Source organism: Mobula hypostoma, chromosome 23 (genome assembly GCF_963921235.1).
Source record: "Mobula hypostoma chromosome 23, sMobHyp1.1, whole genome shotgun sequence".
Classification (NCBI taxonomy): Eukaryota; Metazoa; Chordata; class Chondrichthyes; order Myliobatiformes; family Myliobatidae; genus Mobula; species Mobula hypostoma.
The window spans coordinates 54604180-54620827 of NC_086119.1; the positions used below are offsets into that span (position 1 = coordinate 54604180).

Consider the following 16648-nt stretch of genomic DNA (forward strand, 5'->3'; position numbering starts at 1 on the left):
AAAATTCAACGGTAAACCCATCTGGGCCAGGAGCTTTCCCCAGATTCATAGAAAAAATAACATTCTTAATCTCATCCATTGTAATGGAAGTATCTAATAAAGAAGACATATCCTGTGAAATCTGAGGGAAGTCTAACTTATCTAAAAAATCATTCATATATTTAGAATCTCGAGGAGACTCTGATTGATATAAAGAAGAATAAAAATCACAAAAGGTTTGATTAATCCCCACATGATCCAGTATCAATCGATCATTTTGGTTATAAATCTGATTGATTTGAGATTTAACATAATTAGATTTCAATTGGTTAGCCAGCAGCTTGCCAATTTTGTCACTGTGAACATAAAAGTCACTTCTTGTTTTCTTTAATTGGTTTACAATCGAGGACGAAAGTAGTAAACTGTGTTCCAATTGAAGTTCAGTTCTTTGTTTGTATAACTCCTCAGAAGGAGCCATAACATATTTCTTATCAATTTCTTTAATCTTGTCCACAATTGCCATCTCCTCCTGCTTCTGTTTCTTCCTCAAAGCAGCAGAATACGAAATAATCTGACCCCGAATATAGGCTTTAAAAGTGTCCCAAAGAGTGTTAACCGAAATATCTTCTGTGTGGTTAATTGTAAAAAAAAGCTCAATCTGTTCATTCATAAAATTAACAAAGTCCGAGTCCTGAAGCAACAGCGAATTAAAACGCCATTGTCTATTATTTGGTATATTGGCCATAATTTTGATAGAAAGCTTAAGTGGAGCATGATCCGAAATGGTTATAGAATCATAATCACATTTAATCACTGAAGGAATAAGACGAGAATCAATAAAAAAATAATCAATTCTTGAATAGGAATGATGAACATGTGAAAAGAAGGAAAAATCTTTTTCCTGAGGATGCAGAAAACGCCAAATGTCCGTCGACCCAGAATCAGAAAGGAAAAAATTAATCAAATTTGCAGATTTATTAGGTAAAGTCCGTAAAGGAGCCGAACGGTCCAAAGCTGGAGACAAACAGGTATTAAGATCTCCGCCCCAGATCAATGAAAACTCGTTCAAATTCGGAAACTGATTAAACAATGATTTATAAAATTCCGGACAATCCATATTAGGAGCATAAACATTAACCAAAACTACTTTTTTATTAAATAGTAAACCACTAACCAATAAAAATCTACCATTCGGATCAGAAATAATATCCTGTTGTATAAAAGTAACTGAGGAATCAATAAAAATAGAGACGCCTCGAATCTTAGCATTAGAGTTCGAATGAAATTGTTGTCCCTTCCAGAATTTAAAAAAACGTAGTCTGTCCCCCCTCCGTACATGGGTCTCTTGTAAAAATAAAATTTGTGCTTTAAGTCTCCGGAACACTTTAAAAACTTTTTTCCTTTTAATAGGATGATTAAGACCGTTAGTATTCCAGGAGACAAAATTAATAATAGACTCCATAAATCCTAAAGTCAACCCACAACAAGGAGGATTGACGATAGGCACGACCCACAAACCCGGAGAGGAGACAGAACATACGAAGGATACCGGGAAAAAGGACGCAACCAGTACTTCAATAATGTATATAGCCCAAAGAGAAAAAAACTAAAACGTGAAGCCCCTCCCACCACCCCCTGCCCCAAGACCCCAAGGCAAAATCTAAAACAGACCCGCCCGAAAGAAGCAAGCGCTAAAACTACCCCCATGACTTCCGGTATACGCTCCCTAAAAAAAAAGGTATAAATATGAAAAAGATCAGCTAATTGTAAAACAGTAAAAAAGTAAAAAAAAGGTAACTCAATTAAAATACACACACAACAGAACAAAAGCCAGAAAATATATATTAAAAAAAACCACAATAAACCCCAAACCCAGGGATAAGCACAACAACAAGAAAAAATAAGATTATTGACATAAACTAGTTATAAAAAGCAAAACAAAATAAAATTTAAAAAAAACTACAAAATTTAAGGCCATACAGGAAATACGTAAGATGACAAAAAGGAAGTAACCACCCAGAATCCCCTGGGAAAAGAAAGAAATGACGCAGTTGAAAAGAAAGTTTAGCAACCATATTAAGAAATCAAAAATAAACTTTTCTGCCCAAATAGGGCACGAAAAAGTTAAAACCAACCAATTCACAGCCTCCGATCAACGGAGATAATTAAAAAAAAATAGCAATTAAGATGTTGAAGGTGAAAATTGATCCAGATAGTTCTGGGCATCCGATGGGGAATCAAAAAAACGAAAGGCTCCATCTGACATGCGAATCCTTAGACGTGCAGGGTACAGCAGCGCTGGTCTTAAATCCATCTTGTAGAATTCCGACATCACAGATCTGTAGCGAACCCGTTGGTCCCAGATTGGTTTACTAAAATCTTCCACGAATCCGAACTTAAGATCCGAAAAATCAATGAAACCTTTAGATCGAGCGAATCGAAACAGTCTCTCCTTGTCTTGAAAGTAATGAAAACGTAAGATAACATGCCTAGGTATATCTGACCTAGACGAGTATGATGGGATTCTGTGAACACGATCCAGTAGCGGTGGTTGGTCAGGAAATACAGTAGGGAATGCATCTTTTAAAAGTTGAGAAAAATACTTCATGGGGTTGTTGGATTCGACTGCTTCCCGCACCCCGATCATTCGTAAATTCTGCCGTCGCATTCTAGATTCCAAGTCAGAGTTTTTAAAAGTCAGAAAGTCAAGTTTCTTCTTCATTACATTAATTGTTTCTTCGATTTTCCCCATCTTAAGCTCACTCTGTTGCGCGAATTTTTGAAGATCAGATATAGCCGACTGATGTTCCGCAATAGATGTTTGCATCTTGTCAATTGAATCGGCAATTTTCTGGAGATTAATTGAGATTTCCGTATGAATCAGGTCCATAACAGAGCCTGCAATTTCCGTACGAATCATCTCCCTAACAGAGGTTGAAATTTCCCTCTGAATTAACTCCGATATAGCTTTCAAAGTCACCGGTGATTCAGTCGGGGGGAAATCCATACCTTTCGGTTTAACCGGAGGTTTACCATCCTTGCCGTCTTTCCCGTTCTTAGACATAGCAGATCTAAGTTCCATCCAGTTGTCGGAGAATTCAGTTTAATTTAAAGTATTGTAAAAGTTGATGCCTTAATGGTTAATTAAAGTATAGCTGACCATAGAGAAAAAAACTCAAGAGGTAATGGAGCGAGTCAAGAACGCGACTTCACTCCATGAGCGCTACCGGAAGTCTCAACAATCACAGTCTAGATTCAAAAAAGTATGTGAACCTCTGGGCTAATGCCTTCTACAAAAGCTATTTGGTGTCACGTGTTCCAATCAATAAGATGAGATTGGAGGTATGGCTTCCAGAGGTGTCCTGCCATGTAAAAAAGACACATGAAGTCAGGTTACTGACAGAGCCCACTCTTCTCAAGAAAGATCTGTTTATGTTTACCATGCCTCAATCAAAACAACTTTCAGAGGACCTTAGAAGAAGAATTGTAGAGATGCATGAAGCTGGAAAAGGATACAAAAGTATTTCTAAAGACTTGGGTGTTCATCAATCCACAATAAGAGAAATTGTCTCCAAATAGAGGAAACTCAGCACGGTTGCTACTCTCCCCAGGAATGGGCATCCTGTAAAGATCACACCATGAACACAGTCTGCAATGCTGAAGGAGGTGAAAAAGAACCCAAAGACCTGCAGAAACCTCAAGAACTTGCTAAAGTCTCTGTTCATGTGTCCACTACAAGAAAAAACACTGACCAAGAATGGAATGGAATGAACGGTACATGGAGCTTAGAAAAATAGAGGGCTATGTGGTAGGGAAATTCTAGGCAGCTTCTACAGTAAGTTACATGGTCGGCACAACACTGTGGGCCAAAGGGCTTGTGCTGTAGATTTTCTATGTTCCTAAGAAAGGCGTTCAGGGAAGGAAACCACTGCTCTCCAAAAAAAAAACACTGCTGCACATCTCAAGTTTGCAAAAGACCCCTGGATATTCCACAATGCTTCTGGGAGAATGTTCTGCGGCCAGATGAGACAAAAATTGAACATCACTATGTTTGGAGGAAAAATGGAACTGTACGACGACACCAAAAACTCATCCCAACTGTGAAGCATGGTGGAAGGAGCATCATGGTTTAGGGCTGCTTTGCTGCCTTAGCACCTGGACAGCTTGCAATCATTGAGGAACAATGAATTCAAAATTGTATCAAGGTATTTTATAGGAGAACGTCAGGGGTAGCGGTCCATCACCTTAAGCTTGACAATGATCCGAAACACAGGAGTAAATCAACAACAGAATGGTTTAAGAAGAAAATTTGTGTTTTGGAATGGCCAAATCAGAGTCCAGACCTTAACCCAACTGAGATGCTGTGGCTGACCTGAAGAGAGGGATGTTCATGCAAGGTGTCCTAGAAATATTGATGAAATGAAACAGTTCTGTAGGGAGCAATGGTCTAATATTCCTCCTCGTCATTGTGCAAGTCTGATCAGCAGCTACAGGAAGCATTTGGTGGAGGTGATTGCTGCTAAAGGAGGTTCTACCAGTTATTAAGTACGAGGGTCCATATACTTTTTCCAGCCTGAATGGTGAATGATTAAACAATGTGGCCAATAAAGACATGAAAAGTACAGTTGTTTGCCTGTCAATGGTTTAGTCAGATTGTGTTTGTCTATTATTGTGACTTAAGTAAAGATCAGACCACATTTTATGAGCAATTAATGCAGAAAAGCAGGTAATTCCAAAGGGGTCACTAATTTTTTCTTGCGACTGTATGTGCCTAAGAATTTTGCACAGTACTGTAGATCCATTGACAAATCCTTGAATGCTCAAATCTAGCAATTCCATATTCACCCCTCTGCTTCTGCCATCCAGCTCCTCGTAGTCCTCTTCAGCAGTGCTGCATTTTTCAGTCTCTGTGTGCACACAGGCAGAGGCACAGTCAGGTGGTCAGATTTACCAAAGTACAAGGTGGGGTAGAGCGGTGGGCGTTCTTGACGGTGGTATAGCAGTAATTGAGTGTGCTGAGTTCCCTGGTGTTGCAGGTAATCTTTTGAAAGTAGTAGGCAGAGACTTCAAGCTAGCCTGAGTAAAGTGTCCCACCACAATGTGACAGGCATCGAAGTACACACTTGTTGTCCTTGTTGATTACAGCCCTTGGTTCTGCAAGTGATAGATTTATATCTGCCTGAGATAAGATGCAGACTACAGTCAGAACATCTACAGTAGGGAGAATGGTCAGGACATCACTGTGTAGTGTTCCAAGTTGGGACAATAGGACAAAACTGCCAATTTGTGCACTATGATGAGTTTATCATCAAGCCGTTGCCATCTTTTTCCCCCTTATCTGATGTTACGATCTAGCTCACGCAGTGGATTGAAAAATCCTTGAGCTGGAGAGCTGTGTCAATAGTGTTGGTGGTGAGCTATGTCTCCATGAAACACAGTACACAGCTGTCCCTCAAGTCCTTCCGATCAAACAATCTTGTCCTCACATCTTCAATCTTATTTTCTAATGACTGCACAATAACTAGGAGGATGCAAGGGAGGGGGTGGGGGAATACCAGGTATATTATCATGTCTTCAGTCTGCTAAAGAAGGAAAAAGTAGGTTTTAGTTGTTACTGGGGCAATTAATCCTTCACTGTAAATGTTAGAACAGTTTTCAGATACAATTAATATCAATGCAAAGCAATTGTTTTAAGAATATTTTAATTGCCTTTAGATAACTTCCATTTACACCCTGGTGCTATAGTGCCTTTTAAGGGATTTTCTGATGTTAATTTAGTCTGAAGAAAAAGTAAAAGAGTAATATAGTCCTGTCTAATATGAAAGAACATAAAAATGGAAGTTCTTCCTTTTATTAAAAATGGATTCAGTTTTATGAATCCCTAAAGCAAGACAAATTATTTAGAGTAATACCAATACCTTTAACAATACCATTTCTAATTAGGCACTTTCTGCTGCTTTATTGCTTTGTACTGCTCCTCTGGGTATTCCCATTACCAGACGCTGTGGTTCTGGCATAGAGAGGAATGACGAATGACACCATGGGATAAACTAAACAAACATTAAATTCAGGCTCCCTGTGGGGCATTGCAGCTGCATCCTCAGATTGAGTTCAGCAGGTCAGGATCTAGTTCACTGAACAGCCTAAATAACACAGATACCTTCCCGCACGACTGAATATTAGTGACTGAGGAATACCTTCTTGCTACTGCATCCAGAAAAGCCTTAAAAGCATCTTCCTATCGTTAAGTTTTGTATCTAATGACAGATTAAACATTCCCTTGTAAACTATCTTCAATAATACATTGGAACAAATTTGATAAAGAAAATAACTAGAACTACTAATCAACGATCCTGGTAATGGATCTACGCACATATTTAAGATTGTTTTTACAAAAGATTTTCCACCTCTTGTTCTCCATGACCTCAGCCTGCATCTAAAGCATTACAGTTAGAAAAGATTGTTCAAATGCTGCTATTTCACAATCGAATGTGACCTTTCAAAGAGAACCTTCCTTTGTTAAAATTGGGAACTGTATTGTTTTTGAAAGCTGTATTTGAGCACCACAGCGAGGAGCAGGAGAAAACTGGTGAACAGGTTCCTGGAGATTTCCCCACAAGAAACAGAAAACATTGGGCCACTCGCACACACTTACTGCTGCTGGCTATAATACAGCAGTGAGATATGGAAGGAAACATCCATCCTCCAAGACTTCTTAGCAAGAAAAGGGCTTACAAATAAACAAAAATAGAATTATTAACATGAAGGCAAGCACAGTGGTTAGGAAAAAAATTATCTATTGAGTTACTCTGGGAAGAACAAAAGAATATGAATTTGTTCCAAGTATACGTTCCATTCACCAATGCTAAGTTCGCTCCAATCCTCAATCCAACATTAACAATACAGCATATGGCAATTCAGTGTACCCAATTAATGCTTCACAGGCTTTCCCTGAAAATGGAGATGGTATATCCATTTTTAACAAAATTTGTACAGAAGGCACAGAAAGACCTTTCAGGATCCCTCAAAGCAAATATATGACATAAGAGGCTCCTCTCTTTTATTTAAAAATAAATTGGCAAAACATTCAGAAAACAAAGCCAATATAAATCCACATTTCAGGAATTGGCATTCTTCATGGGAATTACATTTGTCAAAACTTAGTAACAGTAAACTTGCACTTTTGAGAGTAGGATGTCATAAGGAAATCACAAGGTAATTTAAGAAACATAACCAAAAAGCAACCACAGGCTATCAAAGGAGATGGCAGGCAGCATAGACAAAGCAGGGTTATACAGAAGCCTTCAATGTCTTAAAGGAGAGGAAGGCAGGAGTATGTTAAGGTGTGAAGAGAACTTTTGGTGATAGAACATACGCAGGTCAGGTCACTCATCTGAGTGCTACTGGTACCATGTAACCCAGTACTAACTGTCGCATGGTCGGCGACTAAACCGGCTCCCCCACCAGGCTTGCTTGGTGAGGAGGGTGGCTGGACACACTGCAGGATGAAAAACAAGACCTGTCAAAGGGTGGATGAACCCTCTTGTAGGGTCAACGACCATCTAACAAACATGTGCCGTGAAGCGCGGAAAGGGCATCCCTTACATTGAAGCTTGGTCTGGTCATTCACTGCAACAGAACTTCCCCCAGCTGTCTTGGACCCCACCGTGCCGCTGGATCGGGGGGGGATGTCGAGAGGGTGGGTCTGGAGCTATGCAACCCCCTACTCACCTAAAATCCATTCACGCACACGTTGTTCTTTTTTGAGGAGTCTGGTGTCCTCAATCTTCACTAACTGACTGAAAAGAACCATCATCATCCTACGGGATGGATAGAGAGAGAGAGAAGCAGAAGGTGGTAGATTGCTGATAATTTGGGTAAAAAGAATACTCCACACACCCATTCCATAATTCAGTAAATTCAGAGTTGATGTGTGGCTTAGCACTGGATACCTGCCCCACATGCCTTCTGTTCGCGGATTTAAAAGCAAAAATTGGCCCAGCGTCAATTGGTATTCATCAGCTTTTCCTTATTTCATTGCTGCAAACCTAGTCCAACTTTTACAAACCAGCAAAAAAAAACACAAAATGGTAAGGGGAACAAAATCAGAGGTTTGAAAAGATGATGCATGACTAGGCCTTGAAGAATTAAACAAGATATGAAGATTTGAAAATAATTAGGTACCAAGATTTGAAGGGATAAGTGTTAATGAACTGAAAGCAAAAGTCAGATTTTACAAACACTTTAAGGATATTTCACAAGGTGATAGCTTAAATCCATTGCTTTTTCAGTCACTACTATATGAAAAAGAATAGGAAAGTTATGTGAGGATATAAGCAGAGTATTTCTTAGAAAAAGGATGAAACAGTTTAAAGTAGAGCTGAAGGAGAGAGGAGATGCAAGCCAAGTCAATGCTGGGTCTGAGGAGGAATATAGGGCATGCTATCATTGTAAGGACAGGCAGAATTGAGGTTACGGGTTTAATTAGTAATCAACATGATACAATTGATGAGGACAGTAGTCATTGATGGTTATGGGGGTCAAGAGCAATGGAAAGAGCAGAATGTTGCTGAGAGAATTTTGGGCATTGCACTATGCGAAGGTCAATTAATCTTTGAGGCACAGACATTATTTTAGAGTGATTCTAGTTCTCATTGATTTGATTAGTCAGAAAATACTAGCTATCACAAAGACAAAGGAACTAAATCATGCTGCCAGCAATATTGCAAAAACTTTAAATGACAACAGGTTATCATGATTATGTATAACCTACCACTTTATTACTGGCTATATATCAACTTTTTCAACATCAAACCCATTTCTCGAGTTTCTTTATAAGATGAATCACATTCATCTGATCAAAAGCAGCATTTAAAAAGTGTAGTAGAATGCTACTATACTTTTTATTAGTTCTTACAGAAATACCAAAAGGGTTTACCAAAATTAATGGATTTGTGGCTAAATATAAAGATAGGTGGAGGAGCGGGTGGTGTTAAGAAAACAGAGAGCCTGTAGAGAGACTTCGATAGTTTAAGGGAATGGGCAAAGAAGTGGCAAATGAAATATAATGTTGGGAAGTGTATGGTCATGCACTTTGGTGGAAGAAATAAACTGATCGACTATTATTTAGATGGAGAGAGAATTCAAAATGCAGAGATACAAAGAGACTTGGGAGTCCTTGTGCAGGATACCCTAAAGCTTAACCTTCAGGTTGAGTCGGTGGTGAAGAAGGCGAATGCAATACTGGCATTCATTTCCAGAGATACAGAATGTAAGAGCAGGGATGTTATGTTGAGGCTCTATAAGGCACTCGTGAGACCACACTTTAAGTATTGTTTGCAGTTTTGGCCTCCTTATTTTGGAAAGGATATACAGACATTGGAGAGGTTCAGAGAAGATTCACGAGAATGATTCCAGGAATGAAAGGGTTACCGTATGAGGAACGTCTGGCAGCTCTTGGGTTGTATTCCCTGGAGTTCAGGAGAATGAGAGGGGGATCTCATAGAAAATTCCTAATGTTAAAAGGCCTGAACAGCTTAGATATAGCAAAGTTATTTCCCACATTAGGGGAGTCTAGGACAAGAGGGCATGACTTCAGGATTGAAGGATGTCCTTTAAGAACAGAGATGTGGAGAAATTACTTTAGTCAAAGGGTTGTAAATCTGTGAAATTTGTTGCCACGAGCAGCTGTGGAGGCCAAGTCATTGGGTGCATTTAAGGCAGAGATAGATAGGTTCTTGATTAGCCAGGGCATCAAAGGGTATGGGGAGAAGGCAGGGGAGTGGGGATGACTGGAAGAATTGGATCAGTCATGATTGAATAGCGGAGCAGACTTGATGGACCAAATGGCCTACTTCTGCTCCTCTATCATATGGTCTTATGGTTTGGTACAAGATATCAAAGGTGCTAAATTGACAAGACATAATGGAGTTTGTGCTGACCTAGGCCCAACAGCTGTGTTCTGTCAGCCTGTACATAATTTATTACATCAACTTCAAAGACAAACATTCAACAGAGAGTCACACTGTGTAGAGGGGGGAAGCACATTTTCCCTCTCTTTTGGCAGGCTACGTTTTACCTACAATAATCAAGGACAAATATTTGAAACTTAATCCCATCTAGCCCTTTGAAACAGTTCTATGCAAAACACTGGCATTACTGCAGGCTGTTGATTATGGAAAGATTTAGACCTTGGAAGATACACGCCCATATTTGGCTGCAATCTATGTATGATGGGTTCATATACAGTTTTTTTAGCACTTCCATTGACTCACATCAGTAACACAATCAATGTTTTACGCTGAGTATGCCAATCGTAACAATGTTAATTTAATGCCACTACTGATCTGGCTGGTGGAGTAATGGCATCAGTGCCGGGCTTCGGGACGAAAGGTCCCGAGTTCGAATCCAGCTAGCTCCCCTGCATGCTTTCCATCTGTGCTGGGTTATGAGCTGGTGATCTCTTTGGAAACTCACCCGGCAGAAAGCAATGGCAAACGACTGCTGTAACTTACCCGTAAACTCCGGATGCGACGTGCCTTTCCTTTTTTACTATTACACTGCACTTCAGTACAGGAGCTAACCTAGTTCTCAGGAACAACAGCTGTCACCTTCCAAACTGCTACTTCCAAATGATTATCAATTAGTTAATGATTTGTTGGCAATTAACTGTAAAGAATAGCATTTTCTATTTATTTCTTTAGAGATACGGCATGGAGCAGGCCCCTCCAGCCAAACGAGCCGCACTGCCCAGTAACCCAGCTATTAAACCTGGCCTAATTATCATACAACTTACAATGACCTATTAACCTGTACTTCTCTGGAAACCACAGCACCAGCACCCAGACAAAACCCACATACTCATGAAAAGGGTGTACAAACTTCTAACAGATAAAGTAGCTGTTCATTTGTGTATTTTATAAAAGTCACAAATGATTTAGAGTACCTCTATTTTTGGAACAAAACTTGAGAGACCTGAAATCCAAACCAAAAATAAGAATGCTCGAACTACTTAACATATCATGCAGAATCAGTGGCGAGAGAAAGTTAGTTAAAGTTTCAGGTCAAGGACTGGAAAGGCATATTTTAATTTGCAAAAAAGAAGGGTCGTAGAGATAATGTTTGTGATACCGAGCAGACCAAATTTGTCGAAGTTACAAATGACAATTAAAAGCACAAAAGAATCAAGTTGGTGAAGACTTCTTCAAATTCTATCTCCTATCATCTGTACCACATGTTGTTATAGATTCAGATTCAATACCATACAATGCTTTACATCCATTGTCCCAATGAACATTCATGCCATAGAGCAGCTAGTTCGAAAGAATTTTTATTTTTAATTTTGATTTTGATTTATGCCCTCCTATTCACCCCCACCCTCCTCAGATACAGGAAAAATCTACACACAAGAGATTCTGAAGATGCTGGAAATCCATAAGAACACACATAAAATGCTGGAGGAACCAGCAGGTCAAGAAGCCAGAATAAGGTGGTGTGGGAGGGAGGGGAAGGAGTACAAGCTAGAAGGATAATAGGTGAAGCAGCTCTACAGTTTAAACCGTGATCTTTAATGGGTCTGTTGAAAACTGCTATTCTATTTCCCATCCGTTCTTTCATGAACCGATCACTTTGGCACAGTGATACAGCAGGTAATTCTGACCTTCAGTGCTGTCTGCATGGATTCTGCACATTCCCCCATGATCAGATTGGTTTCATCCCACGTTTCAAAAACCGGGCTGGACATGCTCAAAGACAATTGCAGGGGTGATATTTAACAAACTTTGACATGGAACTCCATTAGATGTTAGAACTACTGGGAAGAACAGACAACAGAAAAATAGACAAGTCCAAGGAAAGCTGATGGCATATGTATTTGAGCCATAATTTTCATCTTCCTTTCAAGATAGTACACATCTATCTTTTCACAACCTTACAGACCACCTTTATCCTTCAGGTCACCTTTAGGTCATCTTTGTGACTGAAAGAGCAAAAACTCATTTAATATTTCCTTGTAGGTACAACCGTGCAATTCCCTTGACGCCTTTTTTGACCAAATAATTTTTATAATATGATACTTTCTACTTTACTCTGTGATCAAACCAAGTTTCTGAAACAAATTAAAATAGCAACTCAAGTTTTCCAATATGGCCCATGAGAAATGAACCATTATGCTTTAATATTTTTCCCGCCAACTTATTATTGGCCTGTATTGCTACTTACAGACATTTGTACATCTGTATCACTGAGTTGTTTTGTTACTTTTCCTGTTTCAATTCTCATTTTCCAATTATATGTTCTTATTCTCCCCACCAAAATGTACCATCTCTCACTTAAAATGAAATTCTTCTGTTAATCTAAACCATTCTGATTAGAGGCAATTAATCACAAACAAATTGATTCTGAATCTCTTAGATGTATCAAAAATTTGAAGAAGAAAATTATAGCAATTGATAGAGAAAAGGCAAGAAAAGGCAAAGGTGTAGACGCAAGTTCTACACTGATCTAATAAATGGCTATTTCGACTCACCCTGCCCTGGCTGCTGGACCTGGGATGGAAGAACATTCTGCCCAAGTTCACCATTTAACCACAGTTGCATACGAATGAAGGGTTCTCGGCCTTTTTGAGTCAACTTGCTCCAGGGCTTGGGCCGCGACAGCATGTCACTCACACTCCCTTGTGAAAGGCCCAAAACCTGGGAAAAGGGAAAACCACAGCAAAGAGAAACAAAGTCCTTAATCAGTTATGTTTTCCCTTATTTTTCTTTCAGATTTGGTGATAGAAGTACGAGTCTTACATTTACAAACATGAAGAATGCATCAAAATATTATAAATCATTTCAAGTATCAGGAAGTTGTTTCAGTGGGTTACTTATCCAGATTTAAGTCAGTCATGCAGATAAGTATATAGAGAACATTGAATTTCTAACAGTAACTTATATAATTGCTGTTATTTATCTCATAATCCCAGCATTTTTAATATTTTGTTTCTTTCAATAATTTCCATTAGTTCCCTGCCATTTTTGTTATTCCTTCCTCGGCTTCTCAAAATCATTTTTCATTCTTCCTGTTCATGTACTCTATGATTTATTCATTAATGAAAAAATAGTGCATGAGTTGCTAATTTTTTGCATAAAAAGTTTCATTATGCGACAACGTAGAGAAAAATATAAAACAGCATAATTCTCTGTTCTTTAAAGCAGCATTTCCACTTCACTTTTAAAAAAGTAGACTAAAGATTGCCTTCAGCCTAATTATTTTTCCAGACTCTCCACTTAGTGCATGGACAGTATCATGACACTTCAATATCACTACCATAAACTCCAGTAGGGAAGCTAGATCTAGGAATTGACTCTGGGAATTTCAAATTCAGATTCAGATTTATTTATTTATCACATGTACATCAAAACATAGTGAAATGTGTTGTTTGTGTTAACAATCAACACAAACTACAGATGCCACAAGTGTAACCACACATTCTAGTGCCAACATCTCATGTCTACAATGTTTAACAGAACACAAGCAACAATAAAACAACTGCAGAAAACCCCCAAAAACTGCTAAAGACAATCTTTCCCTCCCTCCCTCCCACCCATTCAGACACACAGACAGGCCTCCAACCCCAGGCCAGGAATGCCTCTGGAATCCTTGTCCCTGCACTCTCAGACTCAGCAGACACTGGGCCCAGATGCACAGTCTCGGACATTCTGCCTCCAACTTACAGACACAAAGATCGAGGGGCGTTGACTATTAGGCCTTGACTAACTCCCTGTGCTGCCCCCAAAAACATCCCTATGAACCTACATAAACGATCAAGTCTGAGCCAATGTCACAACTTGGCACCATCTTGACCAGAATTACATGATACACCTGGTTCAGTAGCAAGGAAAAATGGAAGTCTCAAAGAAACAACAATGTCCTAAACAAAGACATCACAATTGACCCTACCTAACAAGTAAACGGACTACATCTTTCTCACAATAAATAGAATTATGTAAGAACCAGAAAACAAGGGCCTCTTTGACCTCAGAAGTACCTCAATCTTAGTTCCAAGTGCAGCAGAAAGGTTAAACAATGGGACATGCCCTCAAAAACAGCTGAAATTATATTTCCAATGCTGTTAGTTAAAATTGACATTGTTACATCAGATTGTATGTTGTTACCACCAACATCAAATGATACACGACCACATGAAGCAAAAAGCAGGAAATAATCTAAAATCAGTTTCACATTATTGCAAAAGCATTTATACAATGGTTCTGGACCGGACAGTCTCTGTTAACAACAAAATGGAGTTTCTTAAGAATTAATGAGGGACTTACCGGTGTTGCTCCAGTGCAGAATGCTCCACGGTAGTCATTTGATGTGGCCGGTGAGGAGCTGGGTGGTGTGGTCAGACGTAACACCTGAGTGATGACAATTAGAATGATAAATAGTTCCCTTCTAAGTGTTATCACACTGGTGCTATGACATTGAGAAGCCAGAACCATTGTATAATGGAAACCACATCCTCTGATGTGGGAACAAGGATGTTTGTTTTTCAAGTTCCACATGTGTGCGGTCACGCAAAAAAACAAACTCGATTCAGGTTTATCATCTGCTAGATGTAATATTGGCTAACTTGTGGCCAGAATTGAACTGCATCAATCACTTCCTATTTGAGATGTCAAGCACAACTTATTTTCAGAGACAGACATTAACTCTTGCCACTGGCACTGGCCTATTCTCTATTGTGCCAGAAGCTCAAAAAAATTCCATGGCAGGTAATTTCACATCAATATCTCTCTAATCAAACTATTAACAAAATCAATAACTTAACTGAGATAAAATAATGATTTGTTTTGCTTTAACCCATGCTATATTTAAGAATTACAAAAGCAATTGTGGGATGTGTACATGTTGAACACAGCAAATTATTTACAATGTCCAAGAATGTGAAGGCCTCAGTTCTATGTATGAAAAAGTTACTTTGTGATTTTCACAAAGTAATTCTGGGGTTCCCTAATAAACATTTTGAAGCAGGACTGTTGTGGAAGAGGTGAGCAGCTTTAAGTTCCTGGGTGTCAACATCTCAGACTATCTACCCTGGGCTTAACATATTAATGCAATCATGAATAAGGCATACCAGCGGCTATACTTCATTAGGAGCTTCAGGACATCTGGTATATCACTAAAGACTCTCGCAAATTTCTACAGATGTACAGCAGAGAACATTCTGACTGGTTGCCCTGGCGTGGAGGCTCCAATGCGCAGGATTGAAAGAGGCTGCAGAGGGCTGTAAACTCAACCAACTCCACCACGGGCATAACCCTCCACACCTACTGGGGACATTTTCAAAAGGAAGTTCTTCAAGAAGGTGTCATCCACCATTAGAGACACTCACCATCCTACACGCCCTTGTCTTGTGACTACAATTGAGAAGGAGATACTCACCATTTTAGGAATAGTTTCTTCCCCTCTATTATGAGATTACTGCATGTTCCATGAACAATACCTCACTCTTCCTCTTTTGCACTATTTGTTTATTCATTGTAACTGAGTAACTTTAATGACTTGCAGTATTTTGCTACCACAAAACGATTTCAGGACAGATGCCAGTGATATTACACCTGATCCTGGGGTAAGATCTAGAGGCATCAATGAGACCCTCAGAATCTGTGCTATAAACAGATTGCAGTTTAGAGGGGCAGTAGCCATCTTGAGAGGGGTTGTGTACTACTGCCGTTGAGGTTAAAGCTTTGGTGTGGAAGGCAACTGGTTAACCAGGTAAGATTTTTTTCCTTCTTTTCTTTCTTTCTTATGAAAAGAACTTGGATAAAGGATATGGAAGATAGGCCAGTGGTAGGCACTTCCTGTAGGATGTAAGACACCAGGAGCATATCCAAACATAGAGTCAAAGAGCATTGCAGTGCAGAGCTGGCCCTCAGCCCACCTAACCTGTGCCAACCAGTTTTTCTGCCGAGTTCCATCTCTCTGCACCCAGACCAGAGCCCTCCATTTCATCCGCTTACATACAGTACCTATCCAAACTTCTCTGAAACACTGCAATTTAACTCACATCACCACTGCTACTGGCAACTCACCGCACACGCTCACCAGCCTATTTAGAAACATAGAAAACATAGAAAATATACAGCACAATACAGGCCCTTTGGCCCACAAAGCTGTGCCAAACATGTTTCTACCTTAGAACTACCTAGGCTTTACACGAAGCCCTCTATTTTTCTAAGCTCCATGTATCCATCCAGAAGTCTCTTAAAAGACCCTATTGTTTCCACCTCCACCACCGACATCGGCAGCTCATTCCACGCACTCACCACACTCTGCGTAAAAAACTAACCCCTGACATCTCCTCTGTACCTACTTCCAAGCACTATGGTCTCTTGTGCTAGCCATTTCAGCTCTGGGGAAAAGCATCTGACTATCCACATGATCAATGCCTCTCACTATCTTGTACACCTCTATCAGGTCACCTCTCATCCTCTGTCGCTCCAAGGAGAAAAGGCCGAGTTCACTCAACCTATTCTCATAAGGCGTGCTCCCCAATCCAGGCAACATCCTTGTAAATCTCCTCTGCACCCTTTCTATGGTTTCCACGTCCTTCCTGTAGTGAGGCGACCAGAACTGAGCACAGTACTCCAAGTGGGGTCTGACCAGGGTCCTATATAACTGC

General features: G+C 39.7%; 1 protein-coding gene across 6 annotated transcripts in view; it reads right to left on the minus strand.

Annotated features, from left to right (window-relative positions):
* LOC134336925 (protein CASP-like) overlaps positions 1 to 16648 on the minus strand; it is a 621546-nt gene that overhangs the window by 220205 nt on the left and 384693 nt on the right. For 2 of the 6 annotated variants that reach the window (XM_063031574.1, XM_063031573.1), the window contains 2 exons: positions 14298 to 14381; positions 12506 to 12671 (listed from right to left, as the gene is read on the minus strand). The exons of 2 other annotated variants lie outside the window; for them this stretch is intronic. In XM_063031574.1, coding sequence (XP_062887644.1) covers positions 12506 to 12671; positions 14298 to 14381 — 250 coding nt within the window. The remainder of the gene's footprint in view (positions 1 to 12505; positions 12672 to 14297; positions 14382 to 16648) is intronic. 2 more of the 6 variants (XM_063031579.1, XM_063031575.1) reach the window with 1 other exon arrangement.